This window comes from Lepus europaeus, chromosome 15, assembly GCF_033115175.1.
Source record: "Lepus europaeus isolate LE1 chromosome 15, mLepTim1.pri, whole genome shotgun sequence".
NCBI lineage: Eukaryota > Metazoa > Chordata > Mammalia > Lagomorpha > Leporidae > Lepus > Lepus europaeus.
Window position 1 is genome coordinate 41,484,849 of NC_084841.1, and position 26,168 is coordinate 41,511,016.

At 42.4% G+C, this 26,168-nt stretch overlaps 1 protein-coding gene across 2 annotated transcripts in view; it reads right to left on the reverse strand.

Moving 5' to 3' along the window:
* Nucleotides 1-26,168, reverse strand: part of ARL15 (ADP ribosylation factor like GTPase 15) — a 479,210-nt gene that overhangs the window by 287,615 nt on the left and 165,427 nt on the right. For both annotated transcript variants that reach the window (XM_062212139.1, XM_062212140.1), the window contains exons 2-3: nt 13,167-13,311; nt 800-859 (exon numbers count right to left, since the gene is read on the reverse strand). In XM_062212139.1, the coding sequence (XP_062068123.1) occupies nt 800-859; nt 13,167-13,311 (205 nt within the window). The remainder of the gene's footprint in view (nt 1-799; nt 860-13,166; nt 13,312-26,168) is intronic.

Sequence of the window (26,168 nt, forward strand, 5' to 3'; positions counted from 1 at the left end):
GTCAGTTAGATGGATTTTAGAGAAGAAACAAAACTGAAAACAATTCAGGGTAAGGTCAGTATCCCAAATTAAAGAGATGGGAGAGAACTTTCTTCTAAGTCATTAAACTTATCGATATTATACCAAACCCCAGAGCACTTACCATTTTGCTGCGCCATTACAGAAATTAGTAGGTTCACTGAATTGACTGATTTCTTTGTTAACCTATCTACATGGGTTAAGACCCTGAATGACATAAAACACAACCAAAGATGCCAGACAGAGAGTGGAATGAAAGACTGAGTGATGTATGGTTTGTGGTACAGCCTGTCCAATAAAAGTGCCTGACCAGAAAAGAACGCATTGGCAAAAAAAAAAAAAATTGTTACAATCAGGACAAATACATTCTAAAAAATGGAATACAATAAAACCTGCTGTATCCATACCAACTACTCTAAAACACAGGTCTTGGCTCTGCATAGTTAATCTTTCAATGATAATATTTAAAATTTTTTATGTTTCATTCAAGAAAAGATTTTTAACAAGTAAAACCAATATGTAGGGTATATGGATTGCCAAGAGTAACGCAGCTCCGTGAGTCATACGAAAGAAAACAAAATTCTGTTTTTTGGAACTTTTCAACTTTTAAAACATCTACAAAGAAAAGGAAATCTTCTTAGGAAACATATGATGAAGATAAAAGGTAAAAATGAATTAGCTACTAGAATTATCATTATGTTTGAATTACATAGAATGCATAAACACCAAATTAGCAACGCTAAGGCCAGAGAAAGTATGTAAAGTATTTTAAATGTTATACCTCCAAGTTCTTTTACATTCAAGATGGCATTCTGGAATGGCACTGCTTTTATGCTAAAACCTAAAATTAGACAAAAAAAAAAAAAAGGATTAGTAACTTGATTTTTAAATTAAAATACTTAAGATGCTCAAATTCTTTATATGCAGCCAAAGACTTACTTTTCTTAGCTCACATTTATACCAGAAACACATAATTTCCAAAATAAACCAGTTACTCCATATTATCTTCCCCATTTTTCAAAGCATAGATGGGTACTATAACAAAATAGAAATTCTATCTCTCTTACTTCAAAATACTACCTTAAGGGATGGTGCTGTGGCATTGTGGACTAAACCTCTACCTGCAGCACCAGCATCCCATATGGGCACCAGTTTGAGTCCTGGCTGCTCCTTTTGCAGTCCAGCTCTTTGCTTATAGCCTGAGAAAGCAGTGGAAGACAGCCCAAGTCCTTGGGCGCCTGCACCCTCGTGGGAGACCCAGATGAAGCTCAAGGCTCCTGGCTTCGGATCAGCACAGCTCCAGCTATTGTGGCCATTTGGAGAGTGAACCAGCAGATAGAAGACTTTTCTCTCTCATTCTCCCTCTCTCTGTAACTCTATCAGATAAATAAAATCTTTAAAGAAAATATTGCCTCATACTTTAATATGCAACATCATCATGCAACTTGTACCAACTCAAAGTATAGAGAAACCTCAAAAAAATTAAATCTTCAGATACATTTGCTTTTAATTCCTAAAGTTAATGTCTTTAATTTTTTTCTCACATAGAACTCATCAAGCCCACAGATTAAGACTTAACTCATAACCATCTTATAATAGAATTACATGGTATTTATGTAGAATTTTCCTTTAAGGGACACATCAAATACACCACAAGTAAATTTTTCTAAAAAAAACGCAATATAATTATCCAGTCATGCACATTCACTTTATAATGCATATAATGAAAGGTCTGTATTACAGAAGTATAGAATACAGTGTTCTATGATTAATGATACACTTAGGACTTCATTATTACAACTCAAGCAATTCAGTTGTAACACAGGTGAGTAGGCAGATGGCTACACACATACGCACATGTGCAAATATATGCAGTGATTGTCTCGGAAAAGATCCACCAGAAACTAGAGCTAGCAATGATGCTAGAGAAACCCAAGGAACTGGAAGTCTGAAATAGAAGGGAGGTTTGTTGGTGTGACTTGTATGTTTTGCCACGTATTTGTGTTTCTTTTCTTATTAAAAGCCCTCTAATGGCTTCATTAATCAGTAGTTTCTGAGCATCCATTCCTTGTAAGGTTTTGAATAAGATTACCAGATGAACAAAATATAGTCCCTTTGGTAAGAAATTACCAACAGAGTAAAGACGACAATACACAAATATTTTTCATGTGGGGCAAGTTATGATTGGTGCTCAGAAAGACGAAGCTGGATACCCAGTTGTGCTCTGCTTTACGAGGCAAGAAATCCACATTTGCCTTTGTAGTCCAGCCTATCTTTTGCACTTCTATGCTGCATGCTATCCCAAGTATATGGCTTTGAATAAGGTATACACCACCCTTCACCTAGGACAGTATTACATAACGGCTGAAGAACTTACTGTGGAGTCAGACAGAGGTAGGTTTGAATTCTAGCTCTTTCATCTGTAAGTTCTGTGACTGTGGGAAACTTATAAGCTGTGGGTTTCCCATCTGTAAAATGCATACGAGAATGTCTACATCACAGAGTTATTATAAGGATGAGATAAGGTATGTATTATGTTTACCATAGTGCCTGGTACACAATGTGCATACAATATACGATAGCTGGCATTATGTTGCAATCGATACTTGAATGTTGATAACTTAATCATCAGGTATATAATATGTTCTGCCTGCCTGAATAATATTACAAACTTGTAAGACAAAAACTCTAGGTGTTCATGTCTTTACCTAAATACTTAGTTATAGCTGTTAAAGTTACCACTGAGAATGAAAAGTACTTTCGTTGGAGGTGTTACCCATTCAAATTTGCTGCAAAGAAAGCCAAAGTTCATGGGGCTCTCTCAAAATCTTTCCAACCATACCCTTCCTGTGTGGGTTTAATGCAGACTGACACACTGAACACTGCATTATGGTTAATGGTGCACGAAGTCATTGAATCTTAGTAATGTAGCAGGAGGAATGAAGAGGAAGTTCCAGGAGGCAGAAATACTGGCATGTACCTGGGCCTGCAGGAAAGCTTCTCCAGGTGTCTGGCCTCTGGGAATTTAAGTCAAATCACTGCCAATCACAACACTCCTGCTGGCACCAAAACTCCCCTACAGGAGACCTGGGTGCTTGAGTGTATCTACCAACTTCACATGGATGCTATATAGATTCAAAGACAGTGATTGTGAAATTCTGAATGAAAAGCCCTCTGCAAATGCTAAATAGTATGTTAGTGATTATAGTCCGGACAGCTCAGGTATGGCTTTTCAAGAAAGGACAGGCCTCAGCTTTGAAAACAGAAAGAGCTACCTAGTACACCAGCATTGCTTAATCTGTTTTGATTCTTAAAAACTGACAATATGCAGGAACTTAGAGAGAAGTAACATCCTTCCAGAAATTGCCATACCCATATGCAAAATTCAACTTTAAAATTTATTAATCCAACAGGCAGATTATATCACGGATGCTGCATTTAAGGCCTTGCAGTCTTCACAATAAATTGAATAAAAAATTTTCTCAAACATTCGCCCTTAGCAAAGGAACCCAGCAATGTTATTTATAGGCATATAAACGTTTCTGCAGGATACTCATAAATGTTTTCTCCCCAAACAGAACACACGTGGCTAGATTTATACTGCAAAGGTATATACAGTCTTTGACATTACTGTCTGTATATTATTTTTACAGTATAGCTATAATAATTAATGTTCAGAGGATAGTCTCAATAGCCAACCCAGAATAAAAGGAAATGTACTGTTTATGAAATAGAAACAGTATTTTTCTATTTTAATCATTCTAAACTTTTTCAAGTATTAAACAGTCCTAAAAATTTAAAGCCACACTCTCAGTTCACCAGAAGGGCAACCAAGAAGGGTGACTCTCAGACTATTTCATTCCTTAACGTTGGGCTGCAGGAGGTCAACCTGGGGTGGGGGGCAGCAGAAGTTAACATAACATTTAGTAGGGTTGAAAAGGCTGAATCATCAAAATAAACGGCTGTGTTGAAGAATAAAAGCCACCATATAGCACGGGCAACATTTGGCTTCAAATTCTGATTTTACCACTTACCTGTTTGACCTTGAGCAAGTAATGACAGTAATTTTTAAAGTCTGAGGAAACGTTAATTTAAAAGAAGCTTACTTGGGGCAGACATTTGGTGTAGCACTAACGATGCCACTTGAGACACCTGCGTCCCTTACCAGAGTGCCTGGGTTTGAGTCTCACCTCTGATCCCATGTCTGACCCCCGCCTGATGCACACCCTGGGACGTAACGGCGATGGTTCAAGTTCTTAGATTCCTGTCACCCCAGTAGAAGACACAGATTAAGTTCTGGGCTTCTGGCTTCTGCCACAGCCAACACTGGCCATTGCAGGCATCTCGCTCTCGCTGTCACTCTTGCTATCACTCTGCCTCCCTCCCCACCAGCCATCTTTCAAATGAACAAATATATATTTTGCAAAAGTTTATTTTGGTACAAAATTTCCTTGGAAATCCATGTTATTTTCTAAGTAGCATTTTCAATGAACTTTTTGAAGCTGTCACATTATTTTATCAGGGAAGTCTCTGCTGCCCTGGAATAAGGTTGATTTTTCTGCTTTCTAGCACTCAGTACCCCCGCATGATTTTCCCAGTTATTACTACATTATCAGTTTAGCTACTGGTCTAACTAACACCTGTCTCCTGGTCAGACTGCAAAGAATCATAATGAAGAAGCAATGTATGATGGATCCTGTGTACCAGTGTTTGGTACAACAGGAGCTGAATATTATTTAAGGATTTGGGCTCAGGGTTTTAATCTACTATATAACTGAACTCTTACCACAACCCTGATGTCACCCCTCTTGTCCCAAGAAGAAAAAGCCTACAGGGGTCAAGTACTTTGCCAAAAGTACTAAGTGCTGCAGCCAAAACTTGAACCCAGTTCTCATCACCAAACCTACAGTTTGGCACCTCCTTCACATATTAACTAACAGGTTCAGATCATTCTGTCCAATTTTGAGCCCCAATACCAGAAGCATTCATTGGCCAAGTACAATTGTGTCTAATTCATGTTCTTTCCTTTTTATACAAACAATTCAATGAAGGAACCCAAATAAATGTTCTTAGGTTCACATGACATTGCTTTTTAACTAATACAATAATAACAACATGGATTTATAAAGTACTCTTTATAGATCTTATTAAAGAAATAAGGAACTTAGGAGGGAAGCAAAAATGTCTGATCAACTGAGCCAGCATCCTCTGAGGGTCCCACAGGGGGTCGGCATGCTGATGTGACAAGGCTCTGCCTCCAAGTCCTAGCCTCAGTTCTTACATTCACTGCCACATTGCTGTCTTGCCTTGGCCTGGAATTCCTCATCAGCACAACCGAGTGAACTCTATGGTTTCCTCTAAAATCAGGAGTCCATTATTCATACTAAACAAGAACAAGGAAATAACGGTAACCACTGTGTTGATCATCAATGGCCTCTGGAATTTGGCTGAAGGCCTCATGGGTTGGTCTCCCCAGGCTCCATTCAAATAATTGGACGGCTGAAGCATAAGCTACACAGTCATTTTTTCCTGGCCTATCTAAGCTGCATTAGTAAGACTAAAACCTCCCCTAAGATTTAACCCCACAAATTTTAATAAATATATGACTTAGAAACTCTTTGGGGAAATAATTGTTTGCATAGCCTTTCAGTCTTTGTTTTGCAATCCTTAAATCCAACAAAACCTGTGACAGAGAGATGGATTTGAAGTTGTTCATGTAGAAAAAGTATTCCTGGAATTGTAACAAAATTAGTTTTGGGAGGAAGGTTGGTCTATTTTTATTCATCATGTGGAACACGCATGTTTAACTTGGGCCTACAAACTGAAACTTTTCCCCTCCCCTTGGTCTGCATGCACACACAGAGACACATATTTGATGTGTGCTTCTGAAATCCCTGGGTCATTCTAAGTGATGAAAGCAAAGACATTCCATAAACCTCGTGGCCTTGACCTAGAACAAGGGCATGATTTATGCCAAGGTAGATTTGTGATGTTTGGATGAAAGTCTAGTAAAGTTCTCCTAAACATGAGTTCAACATCATAAAAGGAAACAAGCTACTGGAATTTATAAAACAGAATCCTTTAGCAGACACCAACATCTGAATTTCTAACTTATTTCTCTGGGGGACTTAATACATATGTAGCTAATATACTGAAGTATTTAAATGTCTTGTTCAAATCTTCACAAAATTTTTCTCTATTTCTTTCAAGTTTCGTGATCTTTTTCTAGTTTAACTGCATCATATACTACTTGATAATTTTTCAAGTGCAGCAATACAAATCCCTAGAATATATTTTCAACCTTCAACAACTCAGTGTTCACTCCTGCTCTAGAATCTTCTCCATGCTGCATCAGTATATTATCCTGACTCCATTCCTCTAGTTTATTTTTTTTTAAAGTGCATAATTGTGAAAGCTACGGTTTAACAACCACTCTTATCAACACATTCCTTGTGGATATACAGTGAAGGAATTCACTCTGGACAGAGTTCACTTTGAGAATTCCTAGACCATGGTGCTATCTAACCCATTTTTCTCCCTCCACCAAGAGGTCTTGCCCTCTGAAGGATTTCTTGGCCCTTTGAGTTTTGACAATTTAAGTATCTTTTAAAATTTATGTAAAGGTAACTAACTGATTGCTGAAGTCAAAAATCCAATATGGTTAGAATTCTTTTTTTTTCCCCCCACAGGAAAGGCAGACATTTTTTGCTTTGCTAAAAACTGGATGACACACCTTCCTTAGAGTATGTCTGCACTGTAACAAATCAGCTCTCAAGGTAAATTTTTTCCTCAATTGTTCAAAACACTTACAACACACAATTCATTTTAATTGGCTTTCTATTGTCAAAACTCTGAGAAACAATGTAAAAGAATAAGATTTAACCCATAATCTGTCCACATTAACAAAACATGGTGTGGTTTTACTTCTTCTTTCCAATTTCTATTCAAATGTGCATAGTTTTCCATGGTTTAATATAAAAAATATAAATTTAATTTTTCTATTTTCTTTAATAAAAAATTGTATACATTTTCCAATCTGTAATCATTACATTTGAGGTACCATCATTTAGCTAACACATTCTTTTGCTGAGGGGCATTTAGATTGCTTTGAATTTTAGTTATTATACAAAATGTTGTAAAGAATTACTTTGTACAGACATTCTTTCAATCATTTGCTTAAAATAATAACTGCTAGTGGCATGATTACTAGGTGTTTAAATGCTGGTATATAAATAATTGCTTTCCCAGAAAAGGGATAATGTCACCAACAGTAGCAGTAATATTCATATATGCACATATCATTGGCACTACAATCTTATCAGTGGTAGGTCTTAAGAAATTAGTTTTCATAAATTTAAATATAAAACTGAGATTTTCTTATTCGTTTTCTAGTAAAGTTGATCTAGCAATGAAGAACCTTTGCAATTTCTCTATTTGTTATTTATTCTATTTATGAATTATCTTTATGAACTTAATTTATCTATTAGATTCCAGATACTACATGTAAATGTATTGTTGAAGTGGGGTAGTCACAAACTCTAATCCATAATATGTGATGCAAATATTTCTCAGTGATTTTTAAAACATATTTATCTTATTAATTTTAGTTTCCAAATGATTCTAAATTTTTATATATAGTTAAGTCTCCTGGTATTTATTCTAAGGAACTGGTTCACACAACTATGTTAGCTGGCAAGTCGAAAATCTGCAGGGTGGGCTAACAGGCTGGAGACCAAGGAAAGAGCCCATGTGCAGTTCAAGTCCAAAGGTCACCTGCTATAGAATCTCCTCCTGTTCTGGAGAAGCCAGTCTTCTGTTCTATTCAGGCCTTCAACTGAGTAAATGAGGCCCAATCATATTACGGAAAAAAATTGCCATTACTCAAAGTACACAGATTTAATAGTAATCTCCTCTAAATACTCTCAAATATCCTGAGCACATATCTGAGCACCAAGGCCTTGCAAAGTTACAAAAGGAAAGAAAAAATTAACCTTCATATACTTTCTCAATGGTTTCCAGCAATTTTATTCTAATGAGCTTGGTATTGTTTTGTTCATTTGTCTTGCACTTAGGATTCAGTGAGCTTCTTGATATGGGAATCTAGAGTCTTCTTCAGCTCTGACAATGGTTCAGCGATTACTTCTTCAAATATTTTTTGTGTCCCTTTCCCTATCCCTCACCTTTATAGACTCAAATTACCCTATGTTAGATCACTTAAAAGTTGTCCCACAGCTCACTGAGGTTCTTTGCATTCCCTCCCTCCCCCTCTGATAGTCTCTAATACTAATGCTTTTCAATTCATTAAACTTTTTCTTCTGCAATGTCTGAATTTCTATCAATCTCATCTGGTATGAACTTGTATTTTATATCAGAAATTACAGTAATCATCAAGAGAAAATTTATATGGATTGCTTGTATGTAGACATAGGTACATATGATGCTATCTTCTATGTCTCAACTTTATGAACGAAAAATCTCTTAGTTCTCTCTCTGTGCAAGCCTCTCATCTCTGGTATTCTGCCCTTTGAACTCTAGTTGCCTTGTTCTCCCTGACTCCGCTCCGTCTCCTCACGCACTGGGGCCGCTGAGCTCTACCCCAGGTCCCTCTGGAAATGTGCCCCAGCTAGGAAACTCGCTCAATGGTCATCTCACTGTTTCTCATCTCTCAGGGGTGGTTATTTTTTGTTGTTTCCTCAAAAAAAAAAAAAGTTGATTTAAACATTGTATCTGTTTTAATCATTTTCAAGTGGGAAAACAAACCAGTTTCCATTATTCCATCTTGAGCAAAATCAGACGTCCTCACGCAATCTTGCACTCACTGCCCTCATGAGTACCTTTAGTCTTTCCTTCCCCCACGATGACTGTCCATACACCCCCTCCTCTAGTATGCTCACACGAGATCTTCTCTTAGAAAAATAAATTCCCATCATACTGGTTTTTCTTTTTCTGTCAATCATCTTGAAAGACAGTCCTAGTTGAGAGGCCAAGGAGTGAAGGAGTGAAATGGACTGGCTATGTCTCATTCCCTTTGCTTCCTTGCCATTCCCTTGTTTCTCAGGTTGGGTTCTATCCCAGAACTCTATGAAAACTGTTCTACCATTGGTCACTCGTGACCCTGTTGTCACTCAACCAGGCAGTCCTTGTCTTGAACTTTAGACTTCCATTCATATCACCTAACTGTGGCTTCTGTGATGCTTTGCCCACATTTTCCCTCTATGTTAATATGGACTAGATGAAATTATATATAGTTGCCGCTTAGCACCTTTCTTCCCTCTCTCCACCTACTATCCCTTAATGAGCTCATCCAAATCCACAATTGTCACTCAAATCTGTATCTCTTGCTCTGACATCTCTCTAGTCTGCTTCTCTCTTGGAATTTGGATCATGGCTTGAAGTCCTACCAATATCTCGAAGTTAGCATATCCAAACTTAGACTTAAAACCCTTTCTCTTAAAACTGCCTGTCATGCTTTCCCTACATCGTTTATGGAATTCACTCAAAATACCAAACTAGCAATTTAAATCATTCTTGACTCTCTTCGCCTCCTTTTGTGTTATCCAGGATGATTATCACATGTACAGCATCCATCACATCTGCTTCTAATTCTCCAGTCCCACAGTTATTGCCCCTATGGGATCACCTAGCCACATTGCACATCGCTGCCCTCGGTTCCCAACATCACCCAAACCTCTGCAGTTTGTGCCTCGACCCCATGTGACCATTAACTTTTCTCTGAATACACTTATGCTTCCCATCCTTACTCTCCAGACTCCATTGCTCTCTGGATTCTGCTCAGCATATGAGACCCTACTCAAATGTAATCATCACTGTGAACCCTGCTTTGATTCCCCAGATAAGAAAGAATCACTCCTGGGGCCAGCATGGTGGCGCAGTGGGTTAACGCCCTGGCCTGAAGCACCGGCATCCCATATGGGTGCTGGTTCTAGTCCCGGCTGCTCCTCTTCTGATCCAGCTCTCTGCTATGGCCTGGGAATAGCAGTGGAAGATGGCCCAAGTGCTTGGGCTCCTGCACCCATGTGGGACACCCAGAGGAGGCTCCTGGCTCCTGGCTTCAGATTGGCGCAGCTCCAGCCTTTGCAGCCATCTGGGAAGTGAACCAGTGAATAGAAGAACTCTCTGTAACTGTCTTTCAAACAAATAAAATGAATCTTTAAAAAAAAAAAAAAAAAGAATCACTCCTTCTTTTAACTGTCATATTTATACCTCCAAGTGTGGCACATGTCACATTCTGTCTTAGCATAGGGCCTGGTATTTATTAAATATTCAAGAATTGTGAGCTGTTTTATCACTAGAAAACTTACCTTCCTAACCCAGTGTAAACTTCCTGATGGCTGGGACCTCCAAAGAGCCCTCCAAAAAGGCACTGTGCCAGGCTCAGGATAATGACAACTCAATTTCTAAAATGTTAGCCAACCTTATCTCTAATTCACCAGAAAGTCAACCAGCACACAATGTTATGGTTGGTTCCAGTAAAAGGGGAACTTATTACTAAGACATTTAATAAAAATAGAGATAAAATATAGTATAGTTTGCAAATAATAAATTATAACATTACTCACAGAAAAGTTTTTGCATTATAATTCAAAACTATTCTTCGAGCCGGAGTGCTAAGAAATAACTGATTGGTGAGGAAAAGTTTGTTTTGGGTTCCTCTTTATACCTAATTTGGGAAGTTATTTGGTTTGAGAAGAATGATTAATCTAATTAAGTTTCTATAAGTTCATAGCATATGACTCAAAAGATAGCCACAATTTTACAAACACCTAGTAAGTACAGATTCCCATCAGAAACCCTACCACTAAGCTAGATACAAAGACCTAAACTGGCATCCTATGTCTATCGTTAGGTACCTAACTATAGCCACGTCACCAGACTTTGATTCTCAGATGATTTAAAAGCAAAATACAGAGAAACATCCTTACCTGTCACTGAAGGCCTCTATGAAGCCCCAATAGGATATTTTACATAAGGTACTACATAGACCCCATTTGCCGTCATTTGCTTATGCATTCAACAAACATCTACCTCTATGCCCAAACCGTAGGCCAGGCTCGTGTACTCAATGCCGAAAAAGCTTCTTTCTGCCCTTGGAAGCTTACAAACTGGAAAAGGGAGAGGGTCATGAAAAGAAAGCAATGCCACAGGCACTAAATGGCAGATATATGGCCCGCATAGAATGGCAGGAGGGGGGAGCCCTCAGATCTGTCTGGTCACAGAGAATGGTGGTGAGGAAGGGCTCTAGGCCTCGAGATCCACCTGAGCTCTGCTGGACCTCTGTGGAATCACCACTTAGTAGGAGCCCCTCAACTCTTCCCTCCTCCATTAATCAAGCTACGTTTCTGTTACCTATGATTCTAGAACCCAAAAAGCTCTCAAAATATGCACTCCTTTGCTAAGCGATTTGGCGGCGAAATCTGCCCCAAACTGATGAAAGGCTCTTGATTATCAATATTTTCCCTACTAGTTAGGAAATCTCGTTAATAATTTCATCATCCGCCCATCACCAGTGCCAGGGACTGAGTCATCCTTGGCTGCTTGTTCTCTCACACTCCAAAGCCAGCTGATCACCAACCCATTTCAACTGTAGCCCTCAAATAGGACCCTACCTGTGCCTTCCTCTCTGACTCCCTCCACTGCCTCAGCACTGTAACTGTCTTCTGACCCTGTGCCTAACTGTGCTCCTCACGGTTCAGCATCCACATGGCCAGCTTGACCCTTCTCAAATGGACACTGGATGGTGTAGTTTTCCTGCTTTGAATCCTCTGATGTTGCTGCACCATCTACCGGGAAAGCTAAAGCTCCAACTCTTGAGTCTGCTGTAAAACGTGTGCCCAGATCTGACCAGCACCTGCCTCTCAAGATAAGTTTCCTTGAGTTCTATGAAACATACTTTGCAGTCTTGCAGAAATGTGGCTCCCAAGAGGTGCCACCCTCTTTCACCCCATCTCCCTTCACACAAGCTTTCTCTCTATTCCAAAAATTCCCTTTGTTCTTCCACTCTACTCTCTGATTCCTATTTATCTGCCAAGTTTATTTATCAACTTCCCATCCAACGTGGAAAACGAAACCAGGCATCCTTCCCTTCCCCTGTTCCAGGCAATGCTGATCATGCCCTCTGCTTTTCTATTTCTGAACGTGAACTTAATGTTTATGTAGCCAGTAGACTAGGTCTTCGAAAATGCTGGGATCAGTGCTTAGATCCAGTACGGAGTAGGTGCCCAACAAAGACCCCGCCTGAATGAACAATCCTTCCAACCTTCCCAGACGTCTCACCCCACTCTATCAGCTCTCCTCCCACAGCAGCTCTGTTCTTCATCTCCTGGAACTATTCTGTCTTTTTCTTCCTTCACTTACAGTCTTCATTCCTGCCTCATCATGAGAAAAGAAAGAGGAGGCATTTGTAGAGTGTCAAAAGCCCTAGGCGAGGGTTTCCCAATGTGGGCCCTGACAACATTCCGGACTGGATAATTCTTTGTTGTGGCGCTGCCCCGTGCGCTGCAAGTGGAATACCAGCATTTCTGACCTCTGCCCACTCGAAGCCGGTAGTACCCTCCTCCAGTTGGAACTGCCAAAATGTCTCCAGACATGGCCAAATGTCCCCCGGGGACCAGCCCTTGAATGAGGATCACTGTCCTAGACTGACTTGGGAAAGACAAGGATCAACGTGTGACAGCTGCTCCGCGGCCTCCTTCCCTAACCTCCAGGTGCAAAGCAATGAGGAGAGAGCATCCAGGCCACATCAGTGGCGCCATCAGGGGTGTACACGGCTGACAGAGCAGGCTGCAGTGACACAGAGAGGGGCTCAGCACTCAGCGGCTCTGGGGTGACTTCCTCTTGTCCGAGTTCCAGACTTCAGGATTCGTTTGTATTGGGATGTTCCTGAGCTTGATTTATTCAGGGCCCATGAGATAACCAGCTAGAGGGATCCAGGATACTGTCATGGAAAGTCATGAAGGACCCTTCTGAAATCTTGTTTGGCAAAAGAGCATACTTAAAATGGAAGTAAATACACTGAGTGAAGCATTAAGGTACAAATATCAGGGCAGGGATGAAAGACATCACACCCACAGCACAGGAGATGCGAGAGAGAGAGAGAGAGAGAGACGGAGCCCTGGCGTGGGACCCACCTGTCGTGGACACAACACTCTCGGCGCTTTCGCTGCAGAGCTTCGACAGCAGACTGGTCTTGCCAGAACCCGTGAGGCCTATGCAAACCAGGTCATACTCTGGGCGCGCAGGTGGGGGTCCCTTGCAGCACAGTGCTCTAAAACACTGCAAAGAAAGAGGGAAATGGGATTCTTTTAAATAGGGAGACACACCTTAGTAATACATAAATATAAATAACATACATAAATATACATAAATACTAACAAGTCCTTAAATAAATCTATTGTGAGGAGGAAAATGGTAACATTGGAGCAAAGAAATTCGGAGGAAGCCACGTTCACCAAAGGGTCAAAGTTACCATCCTCATTCCTAGACCTCTGTCCACCTCTCAGCCTCATGTCCAGCCACGGCAGGTGCATCGGAAGCAGCCTGACTTCAACACTTAGCAGTGTGGCCAAAACTGCACAACCTGAATGTCAGTGTGAGGAACGTGGACTGAGTCAGTCTGACAGGCACTCTCTCCACACACTGCCTGTTCTCTAAAACGCAATGCATCCTGGATCAGAAAGGGGAAATGCCATCAAGCACACTACTGGACATGGGGTAAGGACTCAGTATAGGAGGCATATTAATTAACAGTGTTGCATAAGGTAAACTTTTCTGAATTTAATAACTGCTCTGTGCTCACACGAGGAAAATCATCGTTCTCAGAAAACATCCAGTTAAGTACTAGAGCTGAAGGGTCTTGATGCCTGCCATTAACTGGCTCAGAAAAATGCTCAGGGACCCGGCGCCATGGCTGGCTTGGTTAATCCTCCACCTGCAGTGCCAGCATCCCATACGGGCGCCGGGTTCTGTCCCGGTTGCCTCTCTTCCAGTCCAGCTCTCTGCTGTGGCCCGGGAGGGCAGTGGAGGATAGCCGAGGTCCTTGGGCCCTGCACCCGCATGGGAGACCAGGAGGAAGCACCTGGCTCCTGGCTTCAGATCAGCGCAGCGCCAGCCGTAGCGGCCATTTTGGGGGTAAACCAACGGAAGGAAGACCTTTCAATCTGTTTGTAACTCTACCTGTCAAATAAATTAAAAAAAAAAAAAAAGATAAAAGAAAAACACTCAGTCTCTATTTCCAGCACCATCAATAGCTGGTGAGCCAAGTGAAAAAGCAAACGCAGGAAAAAGTTCACGACTGGTGAAGCGGAGTGAGCAGTCTACAGGAAAATTCCTTCTTCTAGACTTATAACCCTTGGATATCATTTCAAAATAAATAAAAAGATGCAAAAAACAATTAGGAACAGTCCCTACACACATTACTGCCTTCTCAGTCTGCTCAATTCCATTCTAGGTCAGATGACCTCAGGGTACTATGTTCTGTAGCGTAGTCTGTGCACTGCACAAACCTGTTTGGTCTGCAGGAGTTAAAAACAAGGAGTTTGGGAGATAGGCTATCACTCATGCAGTTTTTGATCTTTCTATTTATCCCATATCCATTTACTAGGGACCACCTAAATGCTGGCTGGTAGAACCTGAAATATTTAGGCCCTGAATGATTCAGGAGACAAAAAAAGAGGGAGAGCAGGAGAGAGTGAGATCTACTCACTTCTGGGCCACCTGGAGATCAGGAGAGAAGAGCCTTAAAAAAGACCAAGACTTCTCACTCAGATCACATTGGAATCCTCATTGGCTGTCAGATGCTCACAACCAAGCGAGTTTTCCTCATTTCTCACATGCAGTCCACAAGGCTCACCTAGATGACCTCTGAAATAGCTCTAGCATCCAGGTGCTTGTCTCCAGCCCAGGCAACATCAACACGGTCCCACTGCTGCCAGCTCATTCACTCTTGCCCTCTCTGTTCTCCACACAGCAGCCACAGAGACTGCTTCCTTGGGAAAAGGAAACCTGGTCATATCTGCTTAAACTGCACCAGGACAGCCCCCTGCTCTTGGGCTCAAACCCTTACCCTGGTCTACAAGGCCTGCAGATCCACTGCAGCCCACACCAACAGCCTTTTAAATGAATACATAACCCTTTTGAAAAATATACAGAATACACACACTAAGATGCCAATAACATGGATGATCTATGCTCTGTTGGGCCTCTCATGCTTCAGGAAAATGATGTCAAAATAAGAAACCCTTGACTTTCCCCTTCATCTCAAGGCCACAAATTAGCCTAGCTCCCCAAAAAGCAGTTCTGAAGTATAGGAATCTACTTTCTCCATAACATACAGCTTCCTTTTGTCCTAAACTCACTTCACCTGACTTTTTAAGAGGTTCCATAGACTGGGTAGAGGAGTCTATGATCCATATTCTTTGTGGGTTTATTACTCTCCAATCACATTTCCTTGCAGCCTCTGAGCCTGAGGAGTCCTAGCTATTTCCGTCTGCCTTCATGTGGCCGGCCCTCCCATGCCTTCATCATGTCAGTCGCTCTTCTTTGCCCTTGCTTAGTTCCATTCTGCCTTCTCCGACAAGATTAATGACCACAACTAAAAACAACATTCTAGATGCCAACATATCACATCCCAGATTCACCTAAAGGCTGGCTGATCTTGTCTGACATCTTGCAACTCTTTCTTGGACATGTTTTGTTTTGTTTGAGAGGCAGAGAGAGAGAGAAGCTCCCATGGCTGCTTCGCTGCCCACATGCCCACAATGGCTGAAGCCAGTAACCAGGAACACAGTCCAAGCCTCCAACATGCAAGGCAGGAAGCCAATTACTTGAGCTATCACCGCTGCCACCCACGGTCTGCACTGGTAGCAAGTGAAGGGTCAGGAGTCTAAGTCGGGAATTGAACCCAGGTTCTCGGATGTGAGGTATGGGCGTCCTAACTGCTAAACACCTTGCTCCGTTAATGCTTTCTCATTCATGGAAAAGCAAGCTACCCAGACTTATGATTAGAATGTTTCTCAGAGGCAGCTTTCCATCTGTCTGTCTGCCCTCAAAGACAGCCACTGGCTGGTAGCTTCATGCTTAGGCGAGGTCTTCCATGTTCAGCCATGACGCACACCATTAGTCATATTGGTTCTCTTACTGGTCTGCTTTGGGCTTTGGGGAAGGATGAGGAAAGACCTCTGCCTGCCCTGGACACCATCATTCCCACCAAGCAGCTTTGCCAGAATTCCTCGGAACTCTGCACCAAAGTGGGACAGGCACAGCTGCCCTGGCCCACACAATTAAATCTCAAGCACAAAATGAAATTACACGTGGATGATTGCCATTTCACTGTTTCAATGATTCCTATACCACATCACTAATTTGGCCCAAAAGTTCCACAATTTCATCTTTGTGTGTGTGTGTGTGTGTGTGTTTTTGACAGGCAGAGTGCACAGCGAGAGAAAGAGAGAAAGGTCTTCCTTATTGCCGTTGGTTCACCCTCCAATGGCCGCTGCGGCCGGTGCATCACGCTGATCCGAAGTCAGGAGCCAGGTGCTTCTCCTGGTCTCCCATGCGGGTGCAGGGCCCAAGGACTTGGGCCATCCTCCACTGCCTTCCCGGGCCATAGCAGAGAGCTGGCCTGGAAGAGGGGCAACCGGGACAGAATCCGGTGCCCCGACCGGGACTAGAACCCGGTGTGCCGGGGCTGCAAGGCAGAGGACTAGCCTGTTAAACCACGGCATGGCCTCTTTGTGTTCTTTTTTAACTTCCAGCATGTAGAAATGTAGCCAGGCCTGATGACCTGCCAATGCACTCCAGGTCGCCTAAGACATTTCTGACACCTCTGACGCCACTCGCTCTCCTCTGCAGTGAAGTCCTCTCCCTGCTCATGGCTGCGATCACACAGAATGTCAGGACACCCAACGCGACGTCTCTCCCCAGGCCCCCAACTCCTGCTGAAATCCCACACCCTGTAGCTCCAAGTGTGCTCAAAGAACCCAAACTGAATCTGAATAAAACAAAACCTCCCCCACAAAACCACTACAGGAGGTGGGGGATTGGGGGATGCATTTGGGAACATCAAGGCTAGATGAACAGTTATCACAAGAGAGAATCTTTGAAATAAATCATAGAGTCTCTGAAATCCTATGTATTTGAACCAAACAGATAACAATAAATAAATATACCCCACTGCTAGCAGGAATTGTATCCGATTTTGAGCCAACAAAATAAAACTTTTAAGAGAACGCTACTTTACATGATGGAGAAATGTGTGCATTTTTTGAGCCAGTTCCTAAAAGCTTTACAGAGTTTGCATTTGCTTTTTGTTTTAAAACTTAATGAAGCTTTGGATCTTATAGTCAATTTACTTAAAATTACTCACTTTGGCCTCTAGACTATACTGTACCAAAGTTCATTGTGCGTGTCTCCTACAGCAGCTCTCGCATTGTTAAGGGTAAGCCCTTTTCACCAGCGTACAATGAGAAACACAATGCTGTCGGCAGCCCTGACAGCAAACTCAGCCTTCATTCCCAGGCCAGACACTAAGGCATTGTGTAACTCAGCTCAAGCCCCATCAACCGATCCCCGCTCTGGTTTCCCGTGATTAACTAGCCACGTTGGAGCGCTATCTGCTGCCTCCTTTCTTCAGGAGGATGGGCAGAGGCATGGGTTCAAGGCATTAGGCGCCTAAGGAAAGTATTCTGTGGGTAAATAACTGTACATCTTGATGTTCCTCTTCCCCCTTAAGGTGACAGCTAGCTGCCTGGGCAAGGGCCTGGTGGCCCAACATAGAGCACAGACTACACCTCCCAGGCCATCCGCCTACAGCCGCCTCCATGTGCTACAACTCTTCCCAGTTCAACCCAAGACACTAAAGACATGATCACCAGCTTTTCCATGCAGAAGGAAAGCCAGAACAGGGCCAGTCTGAATTGTAACTCTACCCTCTGTGGGAGCAACAAAGGTCATGGTCTCCATTACTTAGACTACTGTAGTTCATAAGTCTTTTTTTTTTTTTATACTGACCCAGTGACGACTTGCTCCTCATTTAAAATGGAAAAAAAAATTAAAAATTTAAAAATAAAAAACAGTGTACCTAGGATTATGTCAGAACACAGCATGTTTCCTCTACAATGAGCCCACAGGGTAAAATCAGTTGTGTACGTGAGCAAACAACATGCCAAGGTCTTGGGGGACGGCAAAGACCGCAATCGGTGGGAATTAACTGAGAGGTAAACTTTGGCCACCTCCTATAACCGCATGAAACTGTAACTGAAATACAAATGAGCTAAAAAGCAAAGGCAAAAAATCTTTGGGCTATTTGAAGAAGGAAAGGGATCGCATGTATCAGGAATAAAAGCAAACGATAAAGATCGTGAGGGTAAATAAAATGAGGACTTGTATTTCTGTCTGGCAGCCTAGCCTCAAGGCAGCAAAATCATCTTAAAAAGTCCCCATGTCTGTTGGGGACAGTGCCAGACGTTCGGCAGGTCTGGCAGAGCCCTGTACACAGCCGGAGCTTGGTGAATGAGTGCTCAACAAGTCAACGCTGTAAAGCACTAATTAAGCATGTAAGTGTACATCTCATTTCCCTCTCCATTTCTACCTGAATGAATCTAGCCGGCCTCCACATCACTCACACAGTCTGGGCTGAATGCTTCTGCACCACCCTGGTCCTGTACACTCGGAATGAAAGACCCCGCTGTCTCTTTGCGCTGCGGCAGACTTTTATTCAAAGTTCTGCTTAGGCGGTGCCTCCTCTGAGATGTCTTCAGTTCCCTCAGAGAAAGAACTAATCCTTCTGCTGCTCCTTGGTCCTGTGCAGACACTTGCAGCACTGCAGTTAGCTCTATGCTACATGTGCTTTTCCCCCCTAACTATTAAGATGTATTACCTGGTGGAAATACGCATACAACTCCAAAGTCATAGATCCATTCTTGGTCCTATGATTAGTTCCAAAAAGCTTAATTTGACAGTTACCTAGGGTGGCCAGGCACCAAAACACAACAACAGAGTTGGTCTACAACTACATAGTTCTAGATAAGAGTCTTGCTCAAAATCTTCCCATTCGGGCACTGGCCTGTGTACTGCCAGTATTTCCTTACCACCCTGTGTTGCTACATTCCCAGCCTTTTGGGACATGATATTTGTTTCAATTGATGCTCTGTGTTTCATCATGAATACATGATTTTATTCCGAGCATGCCTTTAATCTGATTGAAGCTCTGTAGAGTTGCTGGAAAATGTTCCCCAGCCAGCTTCGGGACTTCCCCACAGGCACACGGCACTGGCCTTGCTCCACTCCATTTCCTCTTCATTTCAATACAGGTCTCAGCAAACACCACGAGGGCTCCTAAGGCAAACAACGAGGTTCTCACCACACAGCCCGGGGGGTGGGGGTGCCTAGCCCAGCAAGCTACTCATAGATTTGCAAGACATCTGTGAGTTGGCACCTAGAAGGAAGAGGAAAGTCACCCATAGCTGTCAGTGAATTATTTCTCATGCAGTTTAGCTTCTACAAAGAGGCACCTGTACGTTCTGATTCTCACCCATTCTTAAAATGAATTAGAGATGTTTTTAAAAAGGAAGTCAGTTTCTAGGAGTGTCTTCTAGCTCTAAACATGTTCAAAAAATAAAACAAGAAATGCTTAAATATCTTAAGTGATCTGATTTAGAACACTTTCCAAATATATACTATACTAGCCAAATATGCATCTTTCAAAAATGTAACCCAATACAAAACACAATATAACACAAAATGTGTTACAAGATTTGTTGGAGCTACCCAGCTCTCTAGAAGACGTGAGAAATGAGTGTTCCAATAAGTCAAACATGAAACCAAAGGCAGTTAATATGATGGAGCACCAGACAGAAGTGGTTTATATGCATTAATTTACACCCTAGAAGAACCCCGTAAGCAAAGTACTACATGAGTCCCATTTTCAGATGAGGAAACTGGGACTCAGACAGTTAAGCACCTTGCCTATGTGGACCAAGATTTAAACCTTGGCAATCTGGCCCCAGAGCTGTTTTCTGAGCCAGCGGATGGGTAAGCCTCTGGCATCCGAGGGTGTGTCACACACAAGGGACTTCCAAAGCATTCTGTGTGGAGTATAACACAGATCAAGAAAATGCACCAGGGAGCTTTTAAAGTGGCAGAGCTGGGCTCTGAACAGGACTGTTCTGAGCTCCAGAGCCCTGCCCCATCCGCAGTCAGGGAGCACAGCATCAGAATCAGGCTGCTTCTGCTGTTTCGAGGGATGAGGGGAGGAAGAGGGCTTTCGGTAAGTTTGCCTGTGTAACTGAACCTGGCAAAGGAAGATGGTCCAAGTCTTTGCCTTGCGGCTTTATTTGCACTGTTAGGTTTATGGCTAACGCAGCTTTCATTGCAAGCTAATGGACCCTGTGGCTTTCTCTCTACTCGGAGGGCTTGGGGACAAGCAGTGTCCTCAGTGCTCCCATATGACTGCATTAGGCAGTAGGGAAGGAAGACATGGGATTGGCTGGGATGGAAGACAAGGGAATATGGAAGGGCTGCTGGCTTCTCTTCTCACTGTGGGCTTCTTTCATTTAACCCTTTTCTGTCCTCTGAAAAGGACAAAGCTTGTCTATAAAGAGTAGCCCATGCTGGCTGTGGAGGTTTCTCATTCCAAGCATGGCAATAAGGGGGAAAAAAAAAATCTCTATAAAAATAGTCCTGAAATTTTCCCCCTCAAAATATATATATCCAAATTAGACCACAAGAAAGTAAATAAATAAGCAAACACTAAACACAGTATGCTAGGATAGAGGAGAAAAACACTGAATAAAGTGGGTCATGTGCAAATGCACGTGACAATGATCTGTGACAAGCACACAGTCTTCCACCGGTAAGAAGAAAAGCCAGCCCAAGATACACCTTGCTGTCTTGGCGTGGCTGGCAGTTCTGGCACACAATGAAGTGAATGTCAGTTCCCAATGGCACCTACAGCACCAGAAACAAGCAGGGCGGCCGAGCACGGGCAAGTGTGCTCTTGACTGCCACCCACATCCTAGCAGGAGGCTTCCTCACCTCACAAGAGCAGTCCACGTTGGCAGGGGGAAAATCTTGTTGCTTTTTCAGATCCTAGTGGGAAAAGCACTGAGTTGTTTTTACAGAGGAAGGGTCAACCCTTTTGCCCGTGTGGGCTGCTGGGAGCTCACAGATGAAGGCCGTGGCCCAGTATTGTCCCAGCACTGAGGCTCCTGGCCAATACATCACACTGCCTCAGGACACTAAGTCTGTCTTTGCGTTACCCTTTGTATTTCTCAATCCACATTCCCTTTTGGGGTGAAATACTTCATTATTTCTGCTTTGTTCAGGGCTGTCTCCTGTCTCTGTCCCTATTAACTTGTGGCAACAAAAGAAACAAACAGAAGCAGGGGATTTCATGCTTAGCAGCTACAGACATTGGCCTCACGGCTGTGCAGAGGGGCAGACATCTGAGACTGTGAATGGGAGAGAGTGTCGCTGCACTGAACCAGACCCGGGGCCCACGTGGCTCCCAGTCCGGGCCTCAGTCAGCCTGCATCAGCGGCACTCGGCAGTCCTGGGTTTCCAGATGAACCAAAAGTGAAGTTTTAAAAGTTAGGGTAAGTATCTGATAATGAGATTTAAAGAGCTAATTCAAGATTCTCATATTTTCTTAGCTATTCAAAATTTCCTGTCTACTCACACAGGAAACAGATCAGAGGAATAGGATTTTTATTTTTTTTTTAAACTAAGAAACTCAGAAAGGAAGCAAAGTAGAAATGTGCTGTTTCTTTCTTACTTTTAAAATGTAATTCTTGTAATGGCTACATGGGAAATCTAATTTTAAACTTCATTTTGTTATAATAACAGAATTATCCAATAAAACCAGCCATGAAATGTCCAGGCATGACTGTCTATAAAGAACTAAGCTTTATGGGCCATATTCATCAACATCTCCAAATCAGGGCTTTACCCAGGTCACTTCTGACCATGGTCTATTTTTTGGTTAATAAGCCAAGAAATATAAATCTAGCTAAAGTCAAAGAGCAAAGAATACATTTTACATTCAACTTCTTTTTGATTATTATCTGCATAGAACATTTCTAACAGAAAGCAGGACACAAATGCAAACACCAAACACGCCTTCTTTTTGTTACACACTGGGGAAGAGTGAGGGCAGAAAACATCTCAAAAAGGGGAGGCTCCCGAGGTAGGTAGAATTCCAAATGGATTTATGCAGCACCTGCAAATCCCCAGAGAAGATCCCAACGAAGTCGATTCTCTCCACTCTTAGTGAATATGGATCTAGACACAGGGAGCCTTGTGACCGGAGACAAGAAAACAAGCAAGGTAGCTTTTCTTGTCCTTCCTACCAGTGGAAATCCTATTCTGTTCTCTCATCTTTGGGCTCCATAAGGATGGAACTCAGGCCCACACATTCTAGTGGTCTCCACTGTCTGTGGCTCTGTCCAGCTCTGCCTGTGTCCTCCCCATGTTTTCCCTCAGCCCCTAAAGTCCTTGTAGCGGACACCACAGTCCCCTGGGCAACTGTGTTTCCTGTTGTCCTAACTGGGGCCATTACTTCAAGTATTGACTCCAATTCGGTCTCCAAAATATTAAGAATTGTCTTTCTAAAACACCACATAAATTCCATGGCTTAAATTCTTTTCATGGACTGCAGGCAGGCATTGTGGTACATTGGTTAAGATGCCCCTTGGGATGCGTACATCCCATATTGAGTGCCTGGGTTGGAATCTCAGCTCCACTTTCAATCCAACTTCCTGCAGCAGGGGATGGCTCAAGTACCTGAGTCACAGTCACCCATGTGAGAGACCTGGATTGAGCGCCTGGCTCCGGCCTGGTCCAGCCCAGCTCCTGCAGGCGCTTTGGGAGTGAACTAGAAGATACAAGATTTCTTTCTCTCCCCAACTCCTTTCAAATAAATAAAACTTTAAATAATAAACTCTTTCATGGCCACCTATAACTGTCAGGATAAAGTCTAACTTCCTTCTCTGGGCGGACGAGGCTTTATATAGTAATCTGGCCTTAGCCTTCATTTCTGGTCTCCAATAGTTGTTTTGAAGATTACATAAAGTAGATTAAAGCACCTAACACTAGGTTGGACGCTTCAATCTTAAATGGCAGTAATTCTTCTTAGCATTTTTTCCCACTATATCCACAGCACTCGTTGCCGTCACAGAGGCCTCTGTGTGGTTCTGACTCAAGCTCCTTTTGGCTCCGTTAATCAAAGGGGCCCACCCTTTGCCTACACATCTTCTTCTGGCTGGCTCCTAGACATCCTGCAAAATCCAGAACAATGATCATTTCACCTGGGAAGACTCAGTCTGACTTAAACGACCTTCTGCAGACTTTCTTAGCACCTTTTCTATCCCACTGGTTCTGCCAAGTGAGGTTGGTTTATGTCCATCTTTCCCCATCTTTAAGTGACGGCAGCACTTAAACAGAGACACTACTTGTACTTCAATGATACAAACTGAGCGTCCAACATAGCATCTACCAGTTGGTAGGACATGGTCCCCAATGCATTAAATGTATGTCTGGGATTAAGCGTAAGGTCCAATAAGCCTGAAATCAAGCCCTAGATACATCAGGACAAGTTAGCTCACTAAGAATTACTATGCAATCTAGAAAATAAAGATCATCTCACAGGACTGAGATAAAGGCAGAAGTAAATGGGGCACTGTATACCAACTACTCAATAATCAACAAGTATTTATCACTATCAAGATGTATACTATGGGGAAGGCACTTGGTGCCATGGTTAAGATGCCACTCGGGATGCCCACATCTCATGTTCAAGTTCCACTTCTGCTTCTGATTCCAGCTTCTTGCTAATGTGCACCCTGGGATGCAGCAGGGGATGCCTCAAATACTTCCGTTCCTGCCACCTACTCTGGAGACACAGATTGAGTTCTGAGCTCCTCGTTTCAACCTGGCTTAGTCCTGGATGTTTGTGGGTATTTGTGGAGTGCACCAGTGGATGGAAGATCTATGTATGTCTCTCTAGAGGCTTTTCATATAAATAAAAATAATACTTTGAATATTTCTATTATGAGATTTCTCACTTAAAATAGTGTTTCTGTGAAGATAATTGATTTTTGTGATCACTAATCAAGACTCTTCTTACAACTAAAGTTGGATTTATCATTTATTTGGTCAAAGATTTAATATCAATATCAAAACCAAATAATGCCTAATGACATATAGACAGTCTTTTTGGTTTGCTATAGTAAAAACAATTAAAAGATATCCTAAAGTGATGTATACGAATACTACTACTGGCTTTTTTCTTCCCCTGAGAGGGGAAAACCCATTAAAAAAAAGCTTGAAACACTACTGGCTGATGTTAACAGATAAATCAATTCCTTCTAATATGAATCTCTAGGCAGATCCAGACAGAAGCATAACGGGCAAAAATGTCTGTGATCCTTGTGCATCCTCAAATCACACTACTCTCCCCGCTGACAAAGACAAATGTGTACTAGGGTTCAGCACTGAAGAGCCAATGCGGCAAGCGAGATGTTATCTCGCCTCACACATCAACACACGTGCCAGACAGATTCTGATTGCAAAGTCTGTTATTGGTGATGAGAGAGGCAGGGAGGGCACAGCTGGATATTGCAGATCCACAGCTGAGCTGGCAGCCGCCGTAGTTCAAGTCATCTTCCCACTTTAAAAGCTGGAATTAATCTCAGAGAGTTATTTAAAGGTGTGTTTCATTAAACAGGCATCTTCCGACTACTGTCAAACTTCGCAAGCAAAAACTGCACACACAGATAAGTAATGGCAGATTTACTTGGGGTCATCAATGAGATATAAACTGATCTCTTTCAGCACCCACAAATCACTTATCAAAATGAAATAGCAACAAAAATAACCCTTAAAAGATTAAATGCAGCATGTGGACTTAATTTATGCTTTTAGAATTTGCTATGTTTTATTCCAGAAAATTTATATAGGCACAAATACCTTCCATTATGTACCCTGAATTTACAACTCAAATTATATAGATGGTACAAGTACCATAGAACTGACTGATAAAGATATTACTGGGGCCCATGGGCATGACATATTTAACTAGGGTCTTAAAGTGACATCTGAGACAAGCAACCCTTTGGTTGTTGTTGTTAAATAAAGCACTATCAAAGGAGTTCTCAAATTACCAGGGAAATATGACACTTGAATATTCCAAGTATATTTTTTCTTGTGTGTCAGACAGGGATCTGATGGCAAATCACAGGGAGGTGATCTGCTGCAAAGCTTACTGATAATTCACAGAATTGATGAGAACACTGAAGAATCGCAAGAATGCAGACAGCCCAAGGTAAGCACGGTGATCACTTTCAGTGTAGCAGACACCACTTTCACTATTTGCCACCCTGCACCAAACTGCACTGCGGCCTTGAGAAAAACCTCAGACAGCTCCAGCCCAGTGCAGAGGACCACTGAGCCGGACTATCGGACCACCCAAGCCTTGCTTGGTTTCATACTGGGTGGGGCCCTGGCTGCCAGGCAACTGGGAAAAAGTTAGTTGGCCCTAGGTTCTACAACAGAAGGAAGGAGCCCTGACTCTCTGTTCTTATGGGATTTCTCCCAAAGCAGAGCACTCATTTGCAGGATGGCCGAAAGAGTATCCAGCATACCTTTTGTGCATTGGACTAACAGACAGCAGACCTTTACATTACAATTTAAAGTCATTAAAATAGGCAGAACAGTGTTTCCTCATCTTCCAATTCCACAGACCTCGTCTGCCAGAATATGCCAAAGTCTTGGGAACTGCCACAAAGACTTAGGCTGAACCCAGACAGAGGGTAGGATGGAGAGCCAGTAGAGGAAATTCTGGCGCGGACTTTCTTGAGCAAATATGTTTTGCCTTCTGTATCCCACCTGTGCACTGTGACTTAATAGTTCTCCTATGCTACATGCAGTCCCTTCTTCCTTCCATACTTTTACGAATAAATTTCCCCATGTAAGAAGATGTGGGCTTGTTGGGCAGGTGTAGGAGGCAATGCCTGACAGCTCTTATGTTCATACTTGCATATTCTTGCTTTCAACTTTAGTATCTTGTAGGAGGAAAATGGGACAGGACATACTTGAAGCTTTATAGCACCTCAGTTCTGTTAATTAAAAACAAAAGC